At 40.3% G+C, this 25186-nt stretch overlaps 1 protein-coding gene across 1 annotated transcript; it reads left to right on the forward strand.

Annotated features, from left to right (window-relative positions):
- Positions 1–739: 739 nt before the first annotated feature.
- aclya (ATP citrate lyase a) lies at positions 740–24391 on the forward strand. Its single transcript, XM_086289793.1, has 28 exons — positions 740–890; positions 3137–3297; positions 5533–5655; positions 9848–9910; positions 10039–10229; positions 13047–13126; positions 14346–14476; positions 15581–15699; positions 16222–16358; positions 16456–16517; positions 16613–16730; positions 16857–17011; positions 17657–17750; positions 19249–19390; positions 19535–19703; positions 19785–19889; positions 19986–20182; positions 20255–20336; positions 20424–20534; positions 20648–20775; positions 20871–20964; positions 21061–21215; positions 21305–21455; positions 21574–21717; positions 21920–22033; positions 22548–22630; positions 22838–22914; positions 23007–24391. The coding sequence occupies exons 2-28, from the start codon at positions 3139–3141 to the stop codon at positions 23099–23101; spliced, it is 3279 nt and encodes a 1092-aa protein (XP_086145919.1). The 5' UTR covers positions 740–890; positions 3137–3138; the 3' UTR covers positions 23102–24391.
- The last annotated feature ends 795 nt before the right edge of the window (positions 24392–25186 follow it).

The following is a 25186-nucleotide window of genomic DNA, read 5'->3' on the forward strand; positions in this document are numbered from 1 at the left end:
CCTTTTTTCCCATGCCGCTATCTAAAGTGCGCTTACCCTTCACTGCACCTTTTGAGCTAAAAATAACTGACCATGGATGGGTAAACTCGGCCATAACCCGGTGCTCTATATGTCATAAAGTTGACCTCTTAGTTCATTTTCTGTGCAAGACTGGATGTGCTGGTTGTGTGTTGGATCAAGTGATTTCCTCATTGGCTCAGGGTAGATAAAGAACAATGACAACCAATCAACGTCAGGGGTGCACGATCGCACTGTTTTCGTTCTCTGCCAGGTTTGTGAGAAAACCATTGATAGCTTCAAGTGCTCCCAGAAATCTTTCCTCTTATTGTTTCTAGTATGCCTGCTTTTCCTGTGTAAGGTTAATCTCTGTCGATGCTTCATATTTTAAAATGTTATTATAAATGTATTATTTAATTGTCTGATTATCTTCAAGCGCAGTATGAATAAAACTGCCCACTCACACATCCATCAATAAAGACAATAATGTAGGAAAGATGCGCACGTGGGCTAAAAACGTTTAATATCAAAGCTATAGCTACAGAAGCAAAAAGATAAGCATTAAAAATTATGTATTAAAATTAAATTACATATATACAGTGTTACCAGTTTATTTGCCTCGAGTGTGTCTTCCGTAACTTAGTTGTAATATTTCTTACTGTTCATGAAGGCAGCAAAAGTGTACGTTATGGAAAGAGCCAATCAGAGCCCAGGAAACATCAGCTAAGCCTGTCAGCAGATAGGCGATGGAGACAAAACTGACTGGGAACCTCGTTCTCCCGCACCAGTGGTCACCGCAGGCGGCAAGAGTGGAGAAACACTGCCGAGGAAATTCACCCATCAGACCATAACAAACTTATACAGCTGCTGACGACATAAAAACAAAAAACAAGGTAAAATACGCCACTTTGTTACTTAAAAACGCGTCTGTGGTTTTTCTTTCTAACTTCCTTTAACTATTTGTCTATTGTTTTCTCTCTCTGTCTGATAAGAGAAGTTAAACTAGTCAGTCCGTAAACCACGTTTAACTTGTACTTTTCCTACATCCTGGTTTTTAGTAAGTTTGAGTAAGACTTTAGTGAGTAGTGATGTGGATGTTTGCCAGATAACTGCGAGGCTGTCTGACCGGTTTGTAAATGAATGAACCAGACTGACCAAATCCTTCCACTGAGGGATGTGTGACTCAATCAGTAACTCGGTCCTTTAACTGTGTCAGGAAGATTTTGTTGTAATAGTTAGTGGGGTTATAATGAAAGCTAAAAATTATACAATGACCTCCAATTTTGATATTGGATTGCATTCTTTTAAAACGGCTTTTTATTTTGCTTCAGTTCTCCCTTCCCCAGGCATCCATCACCCTTTGTTATTAATTTAGGTTATAGTGTGTAATCTGAACCAGTGTTTCTGTGGATCAGTGATATTTAACACCTTTGACAGGTCAGGTGCAACAGAGAAATGAGATGATGTATGTGACCCCCGATGAGCTTTGCTTGAACCACATTTGCTGGTCTGGACTCGGTGCTGTTGTGACTCAGAGACAGCAGTGATCAATAATGAGAAAGCTCCATGACAGTCCCATTAATCCGTTAAAGAAATAGCTGCCAGGTCCGCAGTGTAGCACGCAGAGAACTGCGAGCAGACGTCAGAGCTTTCAGCTTATTAAATCTCTTATAGCAACAGACTGAGCAGGTACTCCATCCCTGAAAGGTTACATGGAGAATCCAGAGCGTCATCAGTTTACCAACACACTGTTGGAGGGTCAACTACATCAGTCAGTGTATCAGAAGTGTATGACATAAACACAAGTGAAGGCATGCAGTTAAAATAACAATGCTTAAATAAAAAATTAAATTTAAAAAACTAAAAACTTCAATGATCTTAAAACAGATCAGATCTAATGGACACCAAGAAATGATGGTAAGAAGGCACATACGTAGATTTTCTCAGTAAAACTGAAATGTCTAACAAGTTCGAAATGGAAATGGCCAGAATTTCAGTAAGTTGAAGTTGAACCTAAAAAGAAAAAAAAGCTAAGATCTAATGCCGTGCTTCTGCAAGATGTTCTGCACAGTATGCAAAGAAAAATGCAAGTCTTCAGTGTGAGATTTTCTCCTGTTTAAAAATGAACAGCTGTCATCGGAGATGGGTTCGGTGATGCTACAGAAGTACTAGTTTCCTTATATTTTTGCTGCTTCTACATTATTTCTCTCATTTTTAAGTCCTGAAGCTGTTCATGACTGTTCATATCAGCATATTTACTTTGCTGTGGTCTTGGTATTATGAAATCAGATGTGTCTGTGCATAATAGGCTGCTTATAAAACTCAAACACTGATGTCCTGTTTTGACCTCTGTTGACTCCAGTGGAGATGACCTCACTGAGTGAAACATGCGGCAAAAGTGTAAAGTTCACGCCCCACCCTTTAGCAGTAAAATTTTACAGATGTTATTACAGATGCCTGAATTTCTTACTTTACTTCCGTCACATTTTGTCAGTAAAGGAAAGCAGGTCCTGCATCCAAAGATTATTTCTTATCTGTGCTGCATATTTATTGTTTATAATCATCATATAATTCATATTGCAACTGTAAATTTGTGAGGTGAGTTTATTTAGTCATTTCTCCTCCTGCTCTGCTGGAGCTTTTGTGTGGATCCGGTTGTTGAGCAAATAACTAACTGCCTATGACTTCATTAGTGTGCAGATGAAACAAACCCATACTAATCACATTAGGGTTGGCTTTACTGTTCGTGTCCTGTCAGGTTGAAACAAACCTCATATGTGATTGTCCAGAAGGATAGAAGGCCTGATAGTGCCTCTAACCATGTTTCTTATTGCTTTACCGTTAAGTATGTCTGTTATTACTCACACTGAATATAAACCGCTGAGCTGTCTTTCAGTCATCATGTTAGCAGACCATTTCTTGCCAGTTCTGGGAGCACAGCAGTGCATTAGGGAACTCTTGCATAATTAGTTTAAAAAAACAAAACACCCCCCCCCCCCAAAAAAAAAGCATGCTTCAATGTAACATCTTGTGCTTAGTTTTGTTTCTATCCACCACATGTTTGCTTTTCTGTATCAACCCTTACTTCTCATCTGCATATCTCCTCATACATCTCTCTCTGTTTGTCTCACCCGAGCAGTCATGTCAGCCAAAGCCATCTCTGAGCAGACGGGAAAGGAGTTCCTCTACAAGTACATCTGCACATCAGCGGCCATCCAGAACAGGTTCCGCTATGCAAACGTGACACCTGAGACCAACTTTGACCGACTGGCTCAGGAGCACCCATGGCTGCTCACAGAGGTGAGGCAGGAGAAACATTTAGGGCGGTAATATATGTGGATGGTGAAGTAATATTTTATTTAGCTGACTGAACAGTCATCTTGTTATGTCTCTAATTTATAGACCATTGATCTCCAAAGCACAGTCTCTTTTGCTTGTGGAAAAGGATATCCTCTTTATAGGCACGATTACTTAGGCTGGCAGCTGAGCGCTCTCTTGGTGCTTGTTAGCTGAAATCACAGACAGAGGAGGAAACCATCAGTTCTGTTCCATACTTGGTGGAAATTGGGCAAAGTAAAAGCACAAGAAAAAAAGAAGACGTAGAAAAAATTCATATTTGCACCACCAGAAGCCAAATGTTGAGCTGGGTTTTGCATTTTTGCACAGGTTCTCCAGGCTTCCAGTTTGCTCTTCTGTTACGTACATAGACAGCTATCATATCAGTTGATTTAATTACTCTGTTGCTCATCTTGCTCGATGAAATGTCATTCTCTGTTTGCCTCCCTCTCTGCTGATGGATTTTATCTGGAAGGTATTAGGAGGATGCTTAGGGCAGATCCACAGTGATGTGTCCTGCTGCAGAATTGATTCAGAAATTGCATTAACGTTCACCCTCAGCCCTCTCCTCATTTGCTCACTGGCAAGCACCCAGATAGTAATGGCTCCATTGTCATAAGTCATTCTTTTCATCTGAAGTAAGAGGAACTGGGTGATGCCAGTAGGGGTTTTATGTAATTTTTCAATTGCATCGTATGGGATGGTTGGTAGATGAGAGATAATTTCTCAAATACATGGCACCTCATCGTTCAGGTACTAAATACTTGGGATTTCCAGAGCAGTAAGGAATTGTTTAGCAATCCTATAAAAAACATACCTGCAGTCTTGTGGTCTGAAATAAAATGAACTGAGGAAAACAGTGTGTGTTTTATCACTGCAACATGAATATGTCGGCCCCTATCCATGCCTTTTCCATTCATTAATTCACTTTGAAACATTTGGCTTACACTGAAAGCAGAATTCATTCAGGACTGCAAATAACAGCCCCAGATTTTACCATTACTCTGCCAATTAATGCAGTGATTATGCATTCTACTGTTTAATAGATGTAGAAAGCATCATAAAATTCATGATTCATAAATTATAATTCCCAGAAGGCAAAGATTACATCTTTCTTTTTCTTTTTCTTTTTTTCTTTTTCTTTTTTTTTTTGGAAGATTGATAAAAGTTAAAATTGCACTGAATAAACTTGAGATGGCATAAAGATAGGCGACATCAGACTCAGTCAGATTCAGACATCAGACTCCATCCTGTTTTTGCACACCTGCCACCACACAAGGTTCTTAGCTCGATAAGTGCAGACTTCCAAACCTCCTGTTATTAAAATCAACACAAAACCTGCGCCGGCAGGTTCGTGGCATGGGTGTTGAGCAGCTCCCGTAGGTAATGGGTATGTGGCTCAGTACTTTTACTATATACTTTATAATGAAATAGTTGCACTGAAGCTGGAAATTTCAAAAGGATTGATTAAGAATCACACACACACACAATGCACCCGACCCCTATGGCGCCTCCTGCGGGTGGTGGGCCTGCGGGAGGATGGGCCCATGTCTCCTCTTCGGGCTGTGCCCGGCCAGGCCCCATGGACTAAGGCCCGGCCACCAGACGCTCGCCCTCGGGCACCCTCCCCGGGCCTGGCTCCAGGGCGGGGCCCCGGTGACCCTATCCCGAGCAGGGTAAACTGTTCCCTCGGTGTCCTTTTCATAAGGGTCTTATGAATTGCTCTTTGTCTGGTCCCTCACCCAGGGCCAATTTGCCATGGGAGACCCTACCAGGGGGCAAAAGCCCCCAGACAACATAGCCCCTGGGATCCCTGGGACACACAAACCCCTCCACCACGATAAGGTGGCGATTCAAGGTGCCCCCGCGACCCGACCCCGGACAAAGCGGATGACGATGGATGGATGATTAAGAATCAGATTTTGGTTTTTTTTTTTGGGGTCATTTTTACCATTGCACTGGTGTCAAATCTCATATTTATGCTGTTAAAATGCATTAAGTGTTACCTCTAGAAACCTCTCCAGCTTTAATATTTTAAATTTGCTCCTTTAAAGTAATATTTACATACTAGTGTAAAAGCAGAATGACTACAGATTAAATTAGAACATTTACTTTAGACTTAGCTTTTCAAACTGAAAAGGTCAATTTGATGAATTCATTCAAAGTTTGCTGATAATATTTTTTCCCTTCCTCCTTCAGAGACTGGTGGTGAAGCCGGACCAGCTCATCAAGAGACGAGGCAAGCTGGGTCTGGTTGGCGTCAACCTGGACCTAAATGGCGTCAAAGAGTGGCTCAAACCCCGCCTTATGAAAGAAACCACAGTACGTCATCCACCCTCTGCCTCTCTGCTGTCTCTCAGGCAACTCCCTCCACCCACCCTTCTGCTTGAGAGCGTGCATTTTGCTGAACCGTCCTCCAGTCAATATTATCCCAGTGTTTTTCTTTTCCCCTTTTTTTCCCTTCTTCTTTCCCCTTTCTCTTACCCTCCTTCCCAGTTTTCCTTGCATGTGCCTGGTTTATGTTTATTCCTCCCCTGATGCACGTTTGCCTAAACAGCTGCCCAGTTTGTTATTGACTTCATTGCTAGCCTGCTGGTATTAAATCAATCCAGTCAGCTGAGGCAAGTGCTGCCACTGAAGAAACACTCACTCCATCAACATAGCACTGAGACGCCGCTTTGCCTCATAAACCCAGAAGTGAGTTACGGAGAGACTGGGTTGGTTCATAAAGCACTGAAGAAGAGTGTGTGTAGCACTGAAACTGCATATCTTCTTGCAAATTAGGTGACAGTGTCAGCAGTGCTACTGGCTGTAAATACGAATAAATGCAGCAGTAGTAATATACCTGCACTGGTTTTTTGCCAGCCCCCCCAACAATAAAGGTTGTTTCCTTAACAAGAGCATCCGAGGACACGCACCCTAACGTTCACATAGAAAGGCGCACACCCCTAACTGTACCTCTATAGTTTCCACCTTTTTCTTTACAACCTGCTCTTTATCTCTGCATGTCAGAGGTCAACTGAAACCAAATCCACCTATATAAAATCACCCCATCAGACACACGGTATTTTCCTCAGCACTTCACAACTGCCGCAAGGTATATCATTTTAATTTTTTTCTTTCGGACCCCAGACACAGCGGTGTGAGGTAGTTAGCACACAATTTGGCTATGTAGAAAACATCGTTTGTTTGGAATCAGCCGAGAGGTAGAATTACTATATATTACTACTTGCAGCCACTGCTGCTCTGTTGATGGTCTGTGCAGTGTTTCAGTTTGCTGGGCCATGTCATCTTTATTGTCCTCTCCCGAGGAGAAGTGTAATTCAGTAGAGTAATCATTTTAACTGGATGAAGTAATTTTGCAGATAAATTACTTTCACTAGTACAAACATGTATATTTTATTCATATGTCATTTACTTCTTTTGCCCTCAAAATGCACACAGTGAATGCATATTATTAAAATACTGGCACTGACCAGTGCTACCCCTCAGCATCCTACTGTAGAAACAGCTATAGCATCGATTTCAGAATCCTACGTCTCCTTGTTATTACATTAACGCATTCACAACGTTTTAGCAAACCTGACCTTTGACCTCTGCTCTTTAGTTCAAGGTCACTTAGATTCCAACTTGTCTGAGATTTTTAGTGGATAAATCTATGGTATCAATTTGAAGCTCCCATGTCATTTCGTTGTTTGTTATCACATCCACAGACTTTAGACATCTACGCTGTCCGCCCTCCCGCGGACATTTTAACATTAACTCTTCTGATCTCATATTTTCTGATGCTTGTCTTCCTCTCTGACTCTATTTCAATGAAAAAGTAAGTGGTGCTGTTTACAGGAACAACACCCATACTAGATTAACTTCCTCAACATCACTTCTAAATAAATATATCCTGTCACTTCCTTTATGATGCTCACACTTTGCTTGCCCACACGTCTTCAGTTTTTTCAGTTAGTATTTAATGTTTTGTGGGGTAATAGTGACATAAGTGGTTAGGTTGAAAAATTCAGGTACAATATGACATTCTATAAAGGCATTGCTTTCTATTTTTCTTTATCAGCCTGTTTCATATTTGCCACTTTATTTATCTGAGTATAAGCTACTGTGAGTTTTTCAATCATTTTCACTACTGTCATCAATCTTTTCTTTTTATTTCTCCCCTTGAAAATGGCAGCTTTCACCCTTATTATATGTATTTTTTTTTCTTTCCTCCACGGCTGGTTGCTCTCAGCCGGTCCCTGGTTGCGTTGCGCCTGTTGGCCTTTAACAGAAGAACAGTGACAGCTTTTACTGAATGAGCTGTGGCTGTGTTAGCACTCTATGCCTGCAGTTCTACATGAGAGCATTTCCTTTTTTGTCATTTAAAATGTCAGTTCCTTCATTCACAGTGCTATTTCTGCACTTTATCATTTTTAATTTCATGTACATATATGTCTGCTTCTCCCACAGTAAATTTATCTTTAAATTGGAATTAGGCAGTAATGAAACATCTGTTGTTTTCCATAATAGATAGATATAGACCATGCTATAATGTGTTTTAACCCATGTGAGCTGCTCCCACACAATAATTATATATATACATATACACACACATATATATATATATATATATATATATATATATATATATATATATATATATATATATATATATATATATATACACACATACATACATACATACATACATACATACATACATACATACATACATACATACATACATACATATATATATATATACATATATATATATATATATATATATACATATATATATATATACATACATATATACATACATACATACATACATACAGTGGGGCAAAAAAGTATTTAGTCAGCCACCGATTGTGCAAGTTCCCCCACTTAAAATGATGACAGAGGTCAGTAATTTGCACCAGAGGTACACTTCAACTGTGAGAGACAGAATGTGAAAAAAAAAAATCCATGAATCCACATGGTAGGATTTGTAAAGAATTTATTCATAAATCAGGGTGGAAAATAAGTATTTGGTCAATAACAAAAATACAACTCAATACTTTGTAACATAACCTTTGTTGGCAATAACAGAGGTCAAACGTTTACTATAGGTCTTTACCAGGTTTGCACACACAGTAGCTGGTATTTTGGCCCATTCCTCCATGCAGATCTTCTCGAGAGCAGTGATGTTTTGGGGCTGTCGCCGAGCAACATGGACTTTCAACTCCCGCCACAGATTTTCTATGGGGTTGAGGTCTGGAGACTGGCTAGGCCACTCCAGGACTTTCAAATGCTTCTTACGGAGCCACTCCTTTGTTGCCCGGGCGGTGTGTTTTGGATCATTGTCATGTTGGAAGACCCAGCCTCGTTTCATCTTCAAAGTTCTCACTGATGGAAGGAGGTTTTGGCTCAAAATCTCACGATACATGGCCCCATTCATTCTGTCCTTAACACGGATCAGTCGTCCTGTCCCCTTGGCAGAAAAACAGCCCCATAGCATGATGTTTCCACCTCCATGCTTCACAGTAGGTATAGTGTTCTTGGGATGCAACTCAGTATTCTTCTTCCTCCAAACACGACGAGTTGAGTTTATACCAAAAAGTTCTACTTTGGTTTCATCTGACCACATGACATTCTCCCAATCCTCTGCTGTATCATCCATGTGCTCTCTGGCAAACTTCAGACGGGCCTGGACATGCACTGGCTTCAGCAGCGGAACACGTCTGGCACTGCGGGATTTGATTCCCTGCCGTTGTAGTGTGTTACTGATGGTGACCTTTGTTACTTTGGTCCCAGCTCTCTGCAGGTCATTCACCAGGTCCCCCCGTGTGGTTCTGGGATCTTTGCTCACCGTTCTCATGATCATTTTGACCCCACGGAATGAGATCTTGTGTGGAGCCCCAGATCGAGGGAGACTATCAGTGGTCTTGTATGTCTTCCATTTTCTGATGATTGCTCCCACAGTTGATTTTTTCACACCAAGCTGCTTGCCTATTGTAGATTCACTCTTCCCAGTCTGGTGCAGGTCTACAATACTTTTCCTGGTGTCCTTCGAAAGCTCTTTGGTCTTGGCCATGGCGGAGTTTGGAGTCTGACTGTTTGAGGCTGTGGACAGGTGTCTTTTATACAGATGATGAGTTCAAACAGGTGCCATTCATACAGGTAACGAGTGGGGGACAGAAAAGCTTCTTACAGAAGACGTTACAGGTCTGTGAGAGCCAGAGATTTTCCTTGTTTGAGGTGACCAAATACTTATTTTCCACCCTAATTTACGAATAAATTCTTTACAAATCCTACCATGTGTATTCATGGATTTTTTTTTTCACATTCTGTCTCTCACAGTTGAAGTGTACCTCTGGTGCAAATTACTGACCTCTGTCATCCTTTTAAGTGGGGGAACTTGCACAATCGGTGGCTGACTAAATACTTTTTTGCCCCACTGTATATATATATAATTATTTTTTATTTATTTATTTTTTTAATTGGTGCTCCCTAAGAAGATTATTATTGTGTTAATGACTTGCAGGTGGGAAAAGCCAAGGGTGTTCTCAAAAACTTCCTCATTGAGCCATTTGTCCCACATAAGCAGGTAAAATAAATTCCTACCTTCTTTATATCTTAGCCTATTCATATCGTATTACTACAGATGCTAAATCAAATATTTAAAGTATTCAAGAAATATAATGGACAGATTTGTAAACTTTATCCATTGGTCAGGAGGAAGAATTCTATGTGTGCATATACGCCACTCGAGAAGGGGACTATGTGCTGTTTCACCACGAGGGCGGGGTGGATGTAGGAGACGTCGACGCCAAGGCACAGAAGCTACTAATTAAGGTGGATGAAAAGATCAGTGAAGACCTGGTGAAGAAAGACCTGCTGACTCATGTCCCCAATGACAAGAAAGTGTAAGTGGGATAGAAATGGTAAAGGGAGTGCATGTGCAGAATCTTGATGTGTGCAGGGTAGACAAAGACTGGGAGTGGACACAGTATGTACAGTTTATGAAAATGAGCATGAAACTCAGCATTAGTTAGAATTTGCATTTTTTTTTGCATATTACAGACTAGACTGGGGTTTCTGTTATTGTGTACTCTGTCAGTTTCTGCATATTTAGCCTTTAAGGAAGACTAAATATGTTCTCTTGCAGGAGTAATATTGTATATTGCCTTTACACAGTCTCATCCTCACAGAATAAGCAGCATCTTTGTGAAACCTGTTTAAAATCTAATACACCTTTTACATGATTAAATTGTTTTTTACAGGAAGCCTTTACCTTATTTCGTAGTAAGTCCCCACAAAACAGTATGTGCACTTAAACAAGAGAACAATTAAACATTTATAGACCTTCTCATATTAAAAAAGACAACATTACTGAATAAAAACATTGTAAAATAATATTTTGTTAACAATTTTATGTTCATTAATACACCCTGTCACCCAAACATTGATGTATTCATCACTAAACTGCTAAAAATAGAAGGAACTACTGACCAACAGGGAGGAGCAGCAAATAAATTAAGCTGGAGAGAGCACTTTAATATTGGCAGTAAATGTGGGGGGAGCAGTACACGGGCAGAGGGTTTCCATTTGCCCATTAGACAAATGACAAACTCCCTCCTTGGCTTTGCCTTTCTTCGATCAGCCTCCACCTCCCAGCCTTTTTTTTTTCTTTTTTTAAACGCTACAGCCACATTCAGAACACGTCCACTTATTTTGATGGGAAGGATACAGTGGCTGACCCTCCGCCAAACCCTCTTATCCATCTCTTCAGCATTGCTCTTGTGATGGCAGATTCTGGCCGTCTCACTGTCTTGGCTGACATTGAAGAAGCCATCCCAGAAATCACTCTGCCAGCCCCAGCTCACCTCCTCACCCCCACAAACACTTTTTTTCCTCACACTCTGGACTCAAAACAAAACCTGCATTTAGCTAGCAGACATGAGAAGCTGAGTCACTTGGGGTTTCGGTCATTCTTTTCCCCCCACGGGCCACTCGACGACCTGACAAAAGGCTGATACGGGTACAGAGGCTCAGAGCTGCCTGCAGAACTGACAGACAGGAGAGGAGAGCAAAGCACTGCCTCCCCTACAGCAACCTCTCACTTCTCTGTTTTGACATGTGATGGAGAAGGCAAATTAGATTGTTTGCATGCAGCTCCTGTTGTGTATATTTATAGCATTATTGTTAATATGCAGAGGATAATTTGTTTTGCAGATTAAAGATAAAAATAGTTAGATTCAATTCAAGAAATTGAATACAGACCATAGAAACTGCTTTGCATGTGAATGTTTTGCAATTTTTACATTTTTTTGTCATGGAGATTTTGATATTCAAAAAGAGATGGATTCACAAAGATGAGTCCTTTTGCAAAGTTTTCATTGCTGTGTGTCATAAGCATACTAAAGGGACTCATGGGAATCAGAGTCTACCTAGGCAAAGATCATAGACTGTACTGTGTATAATAGATGGGCCCAGTCTCATTTTCTCCCTCACATCTGCCATCTTTTATGATTTGCCACAGGTGGATCTGACTGAAATAACATGAATGACCCATGCATCTGTATCACAAGCATGGAGACAGAGCACAGGAGGGAAAAACAGCTGGCTTCACAATATGCAACCCAGCTCTAGAACTCTGTTTCACTATTGATTCACAAGCTTGTGACCACAAATAAATTTCACTATCAAAGGATAATTTTAGCACCCTATTCCTAATTATATTTTGCTATCAAGATGATCTAATTAGTTAAGAATTTTTTTAAACATAATAAAATCACCACATAAATAGATCATACAGTCATCCATGATGCAAATTCTATACCTTTAAAATGCAATGTGTAAAAACTAAGTATAATTAATGTCAGTATAAAGGAGTTTTCCTTTTCTGTTTTATCCTGTTTGTGATTTTGCAAAAAGCACAGCTGTTTGCTTCCTCAGCTTACTTCTGTTGGTTGTGACTTCCACCACACTGCACCTTCATGCAATACAAAGTCCATAGGAAGGGCAGTGCAGTGTTTTCTCCTCTCTTTTTGAATGGCTAATAATTAATTGCCCTCTTTTTCTCTATCCTGCTTGACTGTCTTGTTTATTATAAGTAGGACTATGATTTACAAGATGAACATCTTGCAGATTAGATTAAATGAGGTTTCGAGCACTTCCCCATTTGTTTCAGATTTTACACCTGGCAGCCTGTGTCTGTCATTTAATTATACTGTCTGTGGCAAAGGGTAAAGTCATGCACTCATATTTATACTTTGTAGTCCTTCCTTATCTAAACATTCTGTGGCTTGTATCAGTCATGCTTCATAGAATAGATTTATAAGACATGAGTCACCACTAATATAATAATAATAATAAAACCTTATTATACTGGGGGAAACAAGGCGTCAGTGACAACTCTAGGGAATTTTTCTTCATAATAAATTGGCTGTAGTGTATTTAGTTGGCAACTTTTTTTCTTCAAAGCTAGTCTTTCAAGCTATTACACTCAAGTAAGTGACTAAGAGCTTGAGCTAGCCCAAGATTTGTAGCCAGCAATTTGTTTTATATCAGTGGATTTTTCATGTATTTAATTTCCCCCCCCTATTTCTAATGTGATTGTCTTGTATTATGCATCACGGCATCCAGACATCTCCATTTAATTCAGGCACTGCTGCAACCAATCCAAAAATCAGGCTTTTATACACTGAACTTATTGTTTCTCTCTCTCTCTTTTTCTGCAGCATCTTGGCCAGTTTCATTGTTGGACTTTTCAACCTGTATGAAGACCTGTTCTTCACATATCTGGAGATCAACCCTCTGGGTAGGGTTTTTTTTTTTCTTTGATTTTCTCAAGTCCACAATAACATCTCAAACTATATCTGAACAGGCTACTGTTATAGCATCTACACTTTATTCTTGCACCAGCTTATTAATATGTTATCAGGTTGTAAAATTGGAAAGGGGGCATCAAAAGGAAATTAGAGAGGAAAGCATCACAAAAAAATCATCATGAAACACACATTTTTGACACAGAGGGGGGAAAAACATTAAATAATACATGCACTTTCTGTTTGATGAAGGCAGCATGTGTTTGCAAAGATGTAATTAGTAACCAGTACATGCCCTCTGGTAGTTTTTCCTGTTGATGTGGTGTAAGTTAAAGGATGTATAATCACTGTTTTTTTTTTAATGTGGGTTTTATTATATCCAGAAAAGACAAATTATATGGAAAAATGCTCTATCATGAAAACAGGCTATTTTTAGACATAGGTGAGCCCACAAAAGATGTCAGCTGAACAAATCTTGAAAATAATACTTAACGAAAGAAGACCTTAATCAAACAGACCTAACCAAATTCAGTTCAACTCAGTTTTATTTAAGTAACCCCAAATCACAACAACAGCGTCTTATGGCACTTTACATGGTAAGGTAAAGACCCTACAATAATGCAGGGAAAACCCCAACAATCAGATACCCCCTATGAGCAAACACTTGGCAACAGTGGGAAGGAAAAAAACCCCTTTTAAAAGACAGAACCAAGCTCAGGGAGGGGGAACTATCCACCATGACTAGCAGTGGAAACCACAGGGACTAAAAAGTAAATTTAATGTAAAGAAACCACATTCCCTTAATGCGGTCTCAGCAGATGGTTACGTTCAATTGGTTGGCATTTAAAACACCTTCACCCTTAGCCTCCTCCTTTGTTCAAAATAAGGCGGAGTGCATCAACAGACAAGTAACACAAGAAAACCGAGGAAATAAATAATTAATGTATCTTATATAAATCAATGACAAAACAATATAAACCAAATGTGGGTGCCATCATTTAGAATACAGTGTAGTGTCTTAATGTGTATTAAAGCACATTAATCATACTTAATTAAATCAAACTAATCATTTGCTATACAGCTTCAATGACTGCATGTCACAATAATGTGGGAATGTAAGAACTTAAATCTGTATCTGATTTATATGATTGTGGTGTGTGTTTAATTACAAGATTATTTCTAGTTTATACATCTTGACATCTCCCCTTTTAGTGGTCACAAAAGATGGAGTTTATGTGCTGGACATGGCCGCTAAGATCGACGCAACAGCTGATTACATCTGCAAGGCCAAGTGGGGAGATGTGGAGTTTCCTCCACCGTTCGGCAGGGAGGCTTATCCCGAGGTGAGGGGAGGTCTAGAGGGACAGAGGTAGAGATGCATCAGACTTATAATTGTGACCTCTTGAGACTGTTTCTTATTATTGCTCATTAGCTTTTTATCAGAGGTACAGTAGAACATCCATCACCTTCATCATTTCATAAATTGTGCCTTCCCAAACTAAAATAATGGCACTGTTTCAGTTAATTAAAATGTCCTAGACCTCTTGTGATGGCCTTCCTCAGTACTTTAAAGGTAAGAAGAAGGGGATAGTGTTAACTGCGATGGATCCTGTAAACCTGTTTTTAACCTGAAGAATAAATTGTATTTTTTTTTTAAATGGGTTTAAACAGGTTAGCTCCTGTATAATTATTTAGAAACAGTGGTATCGTCAAACATATTCACACGTAAAAATACTGTAGGTCTCACTTTGGAGAGGAAACGTGTCTCCAGAAAAGATTGCCTGGGCTGCAACATGTGCATAACGATTTGGAGAAAATAAATAAATTTACCCCATAGATGCATGAAATGCTCTGCTTTATTTGTTGTGGGAGCTATATTTATAATAAATGAAAGACCTATAACATGAAAGATTGTTTCAATAATTAGAAGATGAATAAGACTGATTATTGTACTTTTGAATGACACTGACAGAACTTAATATTTAATGTAGTTAAATATTAACTCGTAAGCTTGTAAATGGAAACGGGCTGGGTTTTTTCTTTTTCATTTGTTTACAGGATGGTTGTTTTTTTGTCTGTTTTTGGGTGAAACATGTGGGAGCTGGTTTGAGACAGACTGTCTGTCTGTGTAGCAGACGGCCCGGTCTAATTGGGCTGCTGCGAGTCGAAGTGGAGATGAGGGACAGCAGGTGCCTTTGATTGGGAGCTTTTTTTACTCTCAGCCACCAGCTGTGGACCTGACTGTCACAAACAACCACTGATGTGCATCACATCCTCTGTCGCTGTCAATATCTATACAGTATTTCTAATTAATGGCCCCTTTAATGTTACAGGGCAGGCAAAGGACAAATTACAACTATGTAGTGAGATGCTTGTAAAAGGTCCGTCTCTGATTAAGGCAATATTTAACAGTGCCCGTACTTCTTTTCTTCCTTTTCCTTTTGTAGGAGGCCTATATTGCAGACCTTGATGCTAAGAGTGGAGCCAGCCTCAAACTCACTCTCCTTAATCCTCGAGGCAGAATCTGGACCATGGTGGCAGGCGGCGGTGCCTCAGTGGTGTACAGGTACTCAGTCATAGTGCTAACATACACACTAGAATCCATGGCTCTCAAGACTAAACAATCTCTAGTATTGATCACCATTAAATTCATTCCTCTGTGCATAATTGGGTTTAGTATTAGGGGAGAATGCCAGAGATGCAGTAGGGATACTGATAGTGCAGCAGTTTAGACTCTGCCCATTCAGCTGCCAGCTAAATTGGATTCCTAGATGTTGCTGTTTTACTGAGAGTCTGGAAGAAAGAGCGGTGCCTCACTTGCTCTGCCGTCTGTCGGGGGTGTAGAGTGGGACTTGCAGACCCATCAGGCGTGACTAATTATTTCCCCTGTGCACTGTTAAGTTGTATCTGTTTACAGTGCAGTATTAAATGAATAAAGGGGATGTGTTCTGGAGGTCTGATTTTCCTGAAGTTGTGTTTATTGTTGCAGCTGAAAATGCCCCATATAAGAAAAACAGAGCTGTGGTTGCTTTTGTTGATCTGTTTCTTCTCTCTATTCTATCTCTTTACTAATATGAAACACCCTCAGTGACACAATCTGTGATCTTGGTGGGGTTAACGAGCTGGCCAATTATGGAGAGTATTCTGGAGCACCGAGTGAACAGCAGACCTATGATTATGCCAAGACCATCCTGTCTTTGATGACGAGAGAAAAGCACTCTGATGGTGGGAATTGTGTAAACTTTCTTACTTACTTTCTTTCTTTTTTATTATAAACAATATTATTTCTATATGAAATTATTTCCATATTAATGTGTTCCAGGGAAGGTTTTGATCATCGGAGGAAGCATTGCAAACTTCACAAATGTTGCAGCAACATTTAAGGTACAGTGTGCATTTTGTTTGCATGGTGTTAATATATCAATATTTCTTATTTAATGTCATGTGTTAATTGAGCATCTCTGTCATTTTGGACAAAGGGAATTGTTCGGGCTATCAGAGATTATCAGGAGCCACTGAAGGAGCATGAGGTCACTATTTTTGTGCGGCGTGGAGGCCCCAACTACCAGGAAGGTCTAAGAGTGATGGGAGAAGTTGGTATGTTTTTCCTGATATGTTATAAATTTAGGCTTCATATTGTAATCTATCAATGTAGTCTTGAGACTAAGCACCTGCCAGCTGTTACACACCACAGTTAATTCGACTCTGGACCTTTCTCCACAGGAAAGACCACTGGCATCCCAATTCATGTCTTTGGCACAGAAACCCACATGACTGCCATTGTTGGCATGGCGCTGGGCCACAGGCCAATTGCCAACTTGCCTCCTATTGCTGCCCACACTGCCAACTTCCTCCTCAACTCCAACAGCAGCACATCGGTATGACGCGCACTGGCCTGATAAACCATCGAGATATTCTTGCAATTCACTGTGAAGTGTATTTACATCAGTCAGTTCCCTCAAATGTAGGTTGCATGCCACAGCCTCTGTTTCAGTCACTATTATCTTGTCCTCATAGTGAACCAGATTACACAGTTCCCTGCAATGCTCTTATATAAAGAGCATTGCAGGGATCTGTGGGCTGCTTTAGTCGTGAGTCTGCAGTTGGAAGTGCAAGGTTGTAGCGCGCCGCTCGAGGCATCCATTAAAAATGTGCAGTGCAAGATTTCAGCAAAGGAAGTGCGTGTGTGTGCATGCCTGTTTGTCTTTGCTTCAGATGTGCGCTACAACAGAAGAACAAAGTGAAATGAAATATGAATTGTCCTACTGGGAATTGGTGTGAATAAATGTGAAGTACTAGGAAACTGGGGTCATCAACAAAAACTATTTTTAATAGATTTCCAGGACACATGCACATCAAGTGCACGTGATCTCAACTTATCCAGCGGCTCTACCATTTATCACAGCTATCACAGCTAAAGCTGTCCCAACTAGGCTGTCCTTACTGAGAAACGGTTTTTTTTTTTAGATATGCGAGGGGGAAAAAAGTTACTTTTTTCTTCTTCTTTTTTTAATACTTTCTAGACGCCAGCGTCCAGCAGGACTGCTTCTTTCTCTGAAAACAAAGGCAAAGTTGAGAGTTCACCAGCAAAGAAGCCTAAAACTGGAGCCCCCGTTGGTGAGAAACACCCCGACCATGAGACTACACAATAAATGCCAAAACCTTTCTGTTTGTCATACTTGCATCCATAGCTGGACTGGCCATCGGGCATACCGGGGTGGGCCGCTGGCGATTTTTTGTTTTTATGGGCCGATCATTTTTTTTTTTTTTTTTTTTTGGAAGGGTATAAATAATGAAAGGTGTTGGATTGGCCAGTTGGTCATGATCGACTCTGGGCTGGACCAATTACAGCCGAGGAGGTCGGATGCACCCTCCCCCTTGTTTAGCAATCTTATAGACGAACTAAAGAAAATGGAGAACAAAAAAAGGAAAGAAGGTGCAGAAAAAATTAGGGCCAAAAAGAAACGAGCCCTTCAGGCAGACGCTGCCAAATGTGTAAAAATAACTGAATTGTTTGGCGGTAGCTATGGCATAGCTTCCACAGATTTAGCAACATCAGCAAGTGGTGGAGGCCAGCAGGTGGATAAGGGAAAGGGGAGGCAAGAGGAGGAGAGACCGAGGCGGCCGCCGGTCATAGTGGCAGAGGAACTGAACTTCAGGCAAGAAGTTATGACCTGCTGTCTGTGTCAGATATAAACCAAGTTTAGTTGTAGTTTGTTTTCGTTGTGCTGACTTTTTACAGGCGCTTAGAATAACTGGTACTGCGTACTAGCTAGCATGATGGAGTTTATATACTGCTGGGCGGGTGCTATGAAGTTACTGATAGTAAATTTTATTTTATGCTTCAGGTTAGTTTCTCAAACTCCTCAAAATCTTAACAAATTGTGCCAATCCTTACATGTTGCACCAGGCTGATTTATCATCTAAAGTGGAGAAGTCTGTGACAGAGGAGACAGAAGAGCAGCAGAGAGAGATGGAGAGATGACTTCATGTCATCCATGAGGGATGCATTTGACATATGTTTCACATATTATAGCCCAACAAGTTACTCATAGCAATTTAAATACCAGCAATCAGTTTTTGGCAGACAATCACTTTTTGGCACAACACCGGCTATTGCAGTTAATAATACAACAGCTTCTTGCCATTTTTTGTGTTTCTTTTTATCACTGTGTAACTGAGCTCAATTGAAAGCCTGCATGCGCTAGTACCTCTTGCCACAAGTTCCCAGAATCCTTTGCGGTTTTACCCCTGAATGACGTCACATTTTTGGTGGGCCGGTCTCTAGTCAAAATGCCCGGGCCGATTTTTTGTCCCAGTCCAGCCCTGCTTGCATCCATCACTGGATAGTAGGTAGAGGCGTTGTATGTCTGCACAGTTCACTATAGGTATTATAGCGCCCTCTGTGGTCAGCAATAGGTTTCTGCAAAAACTATTTCCATGTTTCCACTTTCAAATTTCATTTTCATATTTTCCAAACTCTGGGAGAAAATGGAGGTTACAGTGTTTTAATACAAGGACTCACATATCGATTTTCTTTTTTTTTTTATGTCCAATTTTATTTAAACACTGCTAACAGTGCCACCAGTATCTAAGAGTTTTCCTTTCTCTGTAGGAAAGGCAACTACCCTCTTCACTAAACACACAAAGTCGATAGTGTGGGGCATGCAGACTCGTGCAGTACAGGGCATGCTGGACTTTGACTATATCTGCTCCAGAGCTGAGCCATCTGTCGCAGCTATGGTCTACCCATTCACGTATGTATGCTGCGCCTGTCCTCTTTAGCTTGTGTCTGCTCTCAGTGTAATGCCCGTTTGCTGTAATATAACTGTAAGAACTTCTGAGAGTACTGTACTGTTTTTACTGTTTCTTATATGCGTTTCTTGTTGGCTGCCTTCCAGTGGAGACCACAAACAGAAGTTCTACTGGGGACATAAAGAGATCCTCCTCCCTGTGTATAAGAACATGAGCGATGCCATGAAGAAGCATCCAGATGTAGATGTGCTCATCAACTTTGCCTCTTTGCGCTCAGCCTTTGATAGCACCATAGAGACCATGCAGTACCCACAGGTACCCAGCTGCAGCATCTGTGGCCTATAAAAACTTTAATAAGGGCTTCACAGTTAAGCATTTCTCTTTGTTTGTCTTCAGATTCGCACCATTGCCATCATTGCTGAGGGAATCCCTGAAGCCCACACTAGGAAGCTTATCAAGACAGCAGATGAGAAGGGTGTCACAATCATTGGACCAGCAACTGTTAGTTTTTCTTCACCTCTAATGAGAATTTACCAGATCTTTCTGTTTTGTTTTTGTTTAATTTAAGTAAACCACCTTTTGTTTTGTTTTGTCTAGGTTGGAGGAATCAAGCCAGGCTGTTTCAAGATCGGGAACACGGGAGGCATGCTGGATAACATCCTCGCCTCCAAGCTGTATCGCCCAGGAAGCGTGGCCTATGTGTCCCGATCAGGCGGCATGTCCAATGAACTTAACAATATAATCTCCCGCACCACTGATGGTGTATTTGAAGGTGTGGCCATCGGTGGGGATAGGTACGTATGTGCTTTTTGGCTCTGGATTTAAATGTGGTGTGAGCTGGGACATAATTCATAATTCTTCTTCAGATACCCAGCCTCTGTGTTTACGGACCATGTGCTGCGCTACCAAGACACTCCTGGAGTAAAGATGATTGTCGTACTGGGAGAGGTGAGGAGTAAATGATCACACACTGGTGCTCGGAGCTTTAAACTGTTGTTGGCTGCTAATTTTTGACTGTCTGTGCCCTTGTAACAGATTGGTGGCACAGAAGAATACAAGATCTGCCAAGCTATCAAACAGGGCAGAATCACAAAGCCAGTTGTGTGCTGGTGTATTGGCACCTGTGCCACTATGTTCTCCTCAGAGGTAAGAGGGCAGATTTAGTGTTTGATGCATATTAAACAGATGAGTAATGAGACATTCCAGAAATTAATTGTCGCTTTAATTGTGTTCTTCAATGTGTTACACAATGTGTTCAGGTTCAGTTTGGCCACGCAGGAGCTTGTGCCAACCAGGCCTCTGAGACAGCAGTAGCTAAGAACAAAGCTCTGAAGGAAGCTGGTGCATTTGTCCCTAAAAGCTTTGATGAGCTTGGGGATATCATCAAGTCAGTGCATGTTCATGAGGGGGAGGGTTAATATTCTTATGCAGCGATTCTTGATCTAAATGTAATTAATTTTTGTGTTATTTTTAATTTTGCAGCTCTGTATATGATGACCTTGTTGCGAAGGGAGTTATTCAGCCAGCTGAAGAGTTGCCTCCTCCCACTGTACCAATGGATTACTCGTGGGCAAGAGTGAGTATGCCAGAAAGAATAACTTTTTAAGAGCAGAGCTTTTAAAGGGTGTGATGGCAGTTGTTTTTCATTTTTCTCATTGTTTTTGCCTTTCAGGAGCTCGGTCTGATCCGTAAGCCAGCTTCTTTCATGACCAGTATCTGTGACGAGAGAGGTCAGGAGCTCATTTATGCTGGCATGCCCATCACTGAGGTCTTCAAGTCAGAAATAGGTCTCGGAGGCACTCTGGGGCTGCTTTGGTTCCAGAGGAGGTCAGGCTTGTAACTCAGCCATAAATAGCTCCGGAAAAATCTTTGAACTATGCAACCTTTTTATGATATTTCATCATCTTTGTATGCAGGTTGCCCAGGTATGCCTGCCAGTTCATCGAAATGTGTCTAATGGTGACTGCGGATCACGGCCCTGCTGTTTCTGGTGCACATAACACTATTGTATGTGCCCGAGCTGGCAAAGACCTCATCTCCAGCCTCACCTCAGGCCTTCTCACCATTGTAAGACACCCACACCTGTCTTTGATCTATTTACTTGATTTATATAGCTATAAAACTCAACCACCTAAATGTAATCTATGTCTTTCTTCCTGTAATGTTTTTTTTAAATTTTTTTTAGGGTGACCGTTTTGGAGGCGCTTTGGATGCTGCAGCAAAGCAGTTCAGCAAAGCATTTGATAGCGGCATGCTGCCCATGGAATTTGTGAACAAGATGAAGAAGGATGGCAAGCTGATCATGGGCATTGGACACAGAGTCAAGTCGGTGAGTACCATGGCTACTTAGCGTGTGAGCATCTGATACAGCATCGTGTTATTCTGGCTAAACTAAGTATTTAAAAATACAAGAAATATAGATGTGCACCATATCTAATAATTCTTAGATCATGAGCTAATACTGATAGAGGAAGACAGCAATTTTGACTGGGGAGAAGAGATGTTGAAATTGAATTGTCTGTGCTTTTCAGATTAACAATCCAGACATGAGAGTCCAGATCTTAAAGGACTTTGTGAAGCAGCACTTTCCTTCCACACAGCTGCTGGACTATGCTCTGGAAGTAGAGAAAATCACCACCTCTAAGGTAAGCTTGGAATAGCTTTTGGAAAAAACTAATTTCTTACATTATAGGGGACTTATTCTAATTATTTCCAGCTCCAAATTGTTGGACTCTACCAAAGTAGCTTTGCATAATTCAGTTCAAAATAATCTTTATCATCCAGGGCCTTGGTGCTGCCAGTTCATCGTCTGTCTGAAACAAGTGATTTTAGCTTCTCTTCACTTTTAACGTCACAATCACTTTAAGCGGAGCTTCGTCTCATTGGCTGCCTCCATAATCAATGAAATTTGGGATATCACCTGTTTTTCACATCTGTATCCAGCAAAGAGCAGAAAAAACTGAAGCTGAATGTTTAGAGCCGTCTAAGCGTTTGGCTAACACAGATTATATTCTAACGTCATTATTTGAAACTCTTATCATGTTTAATATGAGTATTTCTTATTGTAATAATGTCTATATATAGAGGGAGAGAGGGAAATTAATGAAGGGTATGAAAAGTCCACTTGTAATGATTTTATGCTGTACTTGTGTTACCAAGAAACCCAACTTGATCCTGAATGTGGATGGCTTCATTGGTGTGGCTTTTGTGGATTTGCTCAGGACTTGTGGTGGATTTACACGGTGAGCCAGTTTCTCTTTAAAGTTTAAACCAGGTTTCTCTTAAGAATGGCACTTTAACTAGAATTAAGGGATAGCATAGTTTTTCTTCCAGGCTTTTTAATAAAAATGATTACTTAGGAAGATGTGCTGAAACTTGTTGGGATTATGTGACAGAAGCATGTCTATATTATTAAAAAGCCCCTTTCCCTGTCTACCACACATTCACAGGGATGAAGCAGATGAGTTTGTGGAAATTGGTGCTCTGAATGGCATCTTTGTCTTGGGTCGCAGTATGGGATTCATTGGTGAGTTATCTGCGTGCATGGCAATGTCTGCAAGACAGCAAACACTTCTACTTTGTATGATAACCAGTCTTTCTTTTATATATCTCCTTAAGGACACTACCTGGATCAGAAGAGGCTGAAACAGGGTCTGTATCGCCACCCTTGGGATGACATCTCCTATGTACTCCCAGAGCACATGTCTATGTAATCAGAGGGACTAAACCATATAGCAGCAGCAGCTGTTTGGTCCCTCACCCTGCCATTAGTACCCCTGCACATACTGTGACATCATCTCAAATCAGTGCCATAACATAGGGAAGATGTTACGATTAATATAGCTGTAAATGCCAAGTGGTGGAAAGAATTTAGTTCTGGAAACCTGTCAGCACTGCTCACATGATTAATATATAACCTGCTAAACTGTGAACCTTCCATCTTAAAATGTGTTTTGGAGAGCAATCGGATGAGGTATACAGTGGAGGAAGTAAACAGAAAGTTACTGATGACTAGAGAAGTACTGTTGTTTACCCCCAAATAATACATCAATATATTAAAGTAGCATGTGTGTCTGTGCGACAGTGTTTCATGTTTCTGTGCTGCTCTCTTCACTGTGCCATTTACTACAAGAAGTGAACATGTAGTGCAATAATTCCTATATAATATCAGAACATACTGTACATCAGATCTGTATTTGTGTACATATGAATTAATACTTAACTAACCAAATGGTACAAGAATGTTATAATTTGCATTTTCTGTATTGCCTTTGACACAGTAGTAATGAGTGATGCTTGTAGTCTGCTTACTGTGGGTGATGGGACCATTTTTATGAGTCATACCTAGCAGGTACTGCCATTTGCAGTGTGCAGGAAATGTTCTCTCCCAGCTGGTACAATATGAGGGAGTATTTTTTGAAAGCATTAAAATGGTCAGATAATGTTATTAGTCATAAGAACAACAAATATGTAATTAGTGGGGGGTTTTTTTTGTTTTTTTTTGTTTTTCCTCTTACCTGGTTATTTAAGAGGCTGCCATTGCATATGATAAATGAGACACAGTTAGTAACAAAAAGCTAAATTATTAATAAAAATATCTTTGAGCCAGCACAATTGGGGTTAAATAAAATGTATTATTTTTGTATAATTAATGAGGTATGGTTTTTATTCATTCTGATTTTTAATTCTTCTGAGTGCAGTTTTGAAGGTTGTTTCATGCCTGGTGTGAAAATCTTTTCAGAATGACTGAACTTCTTTAGAAAAAAAAAAAAAAACAAGGTCCAAAAGGGTATCTATATGTGGCAGGCATCGCCAGTGTTATCCATTATGCAGTTGTGGTTAAAAAGTGTATCAAATCTGTGAGAAACCAGAAACGTGTTTTCAGTGTCTTCATGTTTTATGTTTTTTATCTTTGAGTGTGAGCTAAGTGTTCCTGTGTACTGATTTGTTGTATGTTGATAACGGTATAATTAAGTACATTAAAATGTAATCATTAAAATGTATCAATGCATGTGTTTGTCTTTATTCACAAGGGGGCGCCAGAACCCCACGGGATTAGTATCTCCTCCAGGAATGGGGATCGTTTTCTTCTTTAGACTTAAGAGCTAAAAAAGAAAGGAACCCGACTTCTTTACCTTTTGTGAAAACCTTAACATCTAAACTTAAAGAAGCCTAGTATCCTTCTGTTTTTAAGCTGTTGAGACTAATGTGTTCTGGGTGACATTACATGGACTTTTCCCTCAAAGGTAAACGTGTAATTTAGGACATTCGGAAGCCACTGACTGGACAACGGCTGAATTCTCCCAATTATTTAGTAAAATATTACACAAAAGCGAAAAAAAGAAAAAAAAAAGTTTTTTAAATCACTCCAGCTGTTTTGAGGTACACACGTGTAGACAGGGTTATGAACGTCTCGACGTATCGTGAGACCAACGCAGTTACATCATGACTTAATAACAAGGTAGCGTCACTGTGCATTTGAGTGAATTAGGTATCTTACTGTCCTGTATAATCACTGCGAGTTTACTTGCTTTGCCCTGCTGAGAGTTAATTGTTTCGCCTTTAGATGTAATTCTCAAATCACAGAGACATTATTAGACGGGGACGTTTTTGTTTCAGATAAATGCATTGAACGGCTTTCATATCCACTGCGAACGAACGATGTTAAAGTGATTACATACATATTTGGTGTATTTACAGCGTGCTTGCTCTGAGCCTGCAGACTGAAAACAATTATGTTTTCCTGTCCATGTGTAGACAGGTAGGAACGCCTTTTACTCAGTGCGCATGTCAGTGAC

Source organism: Aulonocara sp. 'chitande type north' Nkhata Bay, linkage group LG4 (genome assembly GCF_057382095.1).
Source record: "Aulonocara sp. 'chitande type north' Nkhata Bay isolate Kocher_YH1m ecotype deep benthic linkage group LG4, A_spYH_male_GT1.1, whole genome shotgun sequence".
NCBI classification, from domain to species: Eukaryota; Metazoa; Chordata; class Actinopteri; order Cichliformes; family Cichlidae; genus Aulonocara; species Aulonocara sp. 'chitande type north' Nkhata Bay.

Excerpts from the sequence above, each read along its gene's own strand:
- aclya (XM_086289793.1), top strand. The coding sequence starts at position 3,139 with ATGTCAGCCAAAGCCATCTCTGAGCAGACGGGAAAGGAGTTCCTCTAC. Across the intron at positions 16,359-16,455 it reads GAGAGAAAAGCACTCTGATG|GGAAGGTTTTGATCATCGGA; the intron begins GTGGGAATTGTG and ends AATGTGTTCCAG. Across the intron at positions 16,518-16,612 it reads ATGTTGCAGCAACATTTAAG|GGAATTGTTCGGGCTATCAG; the intron begins GTACAGTGTGCA and ends TTTTGGACAAAG.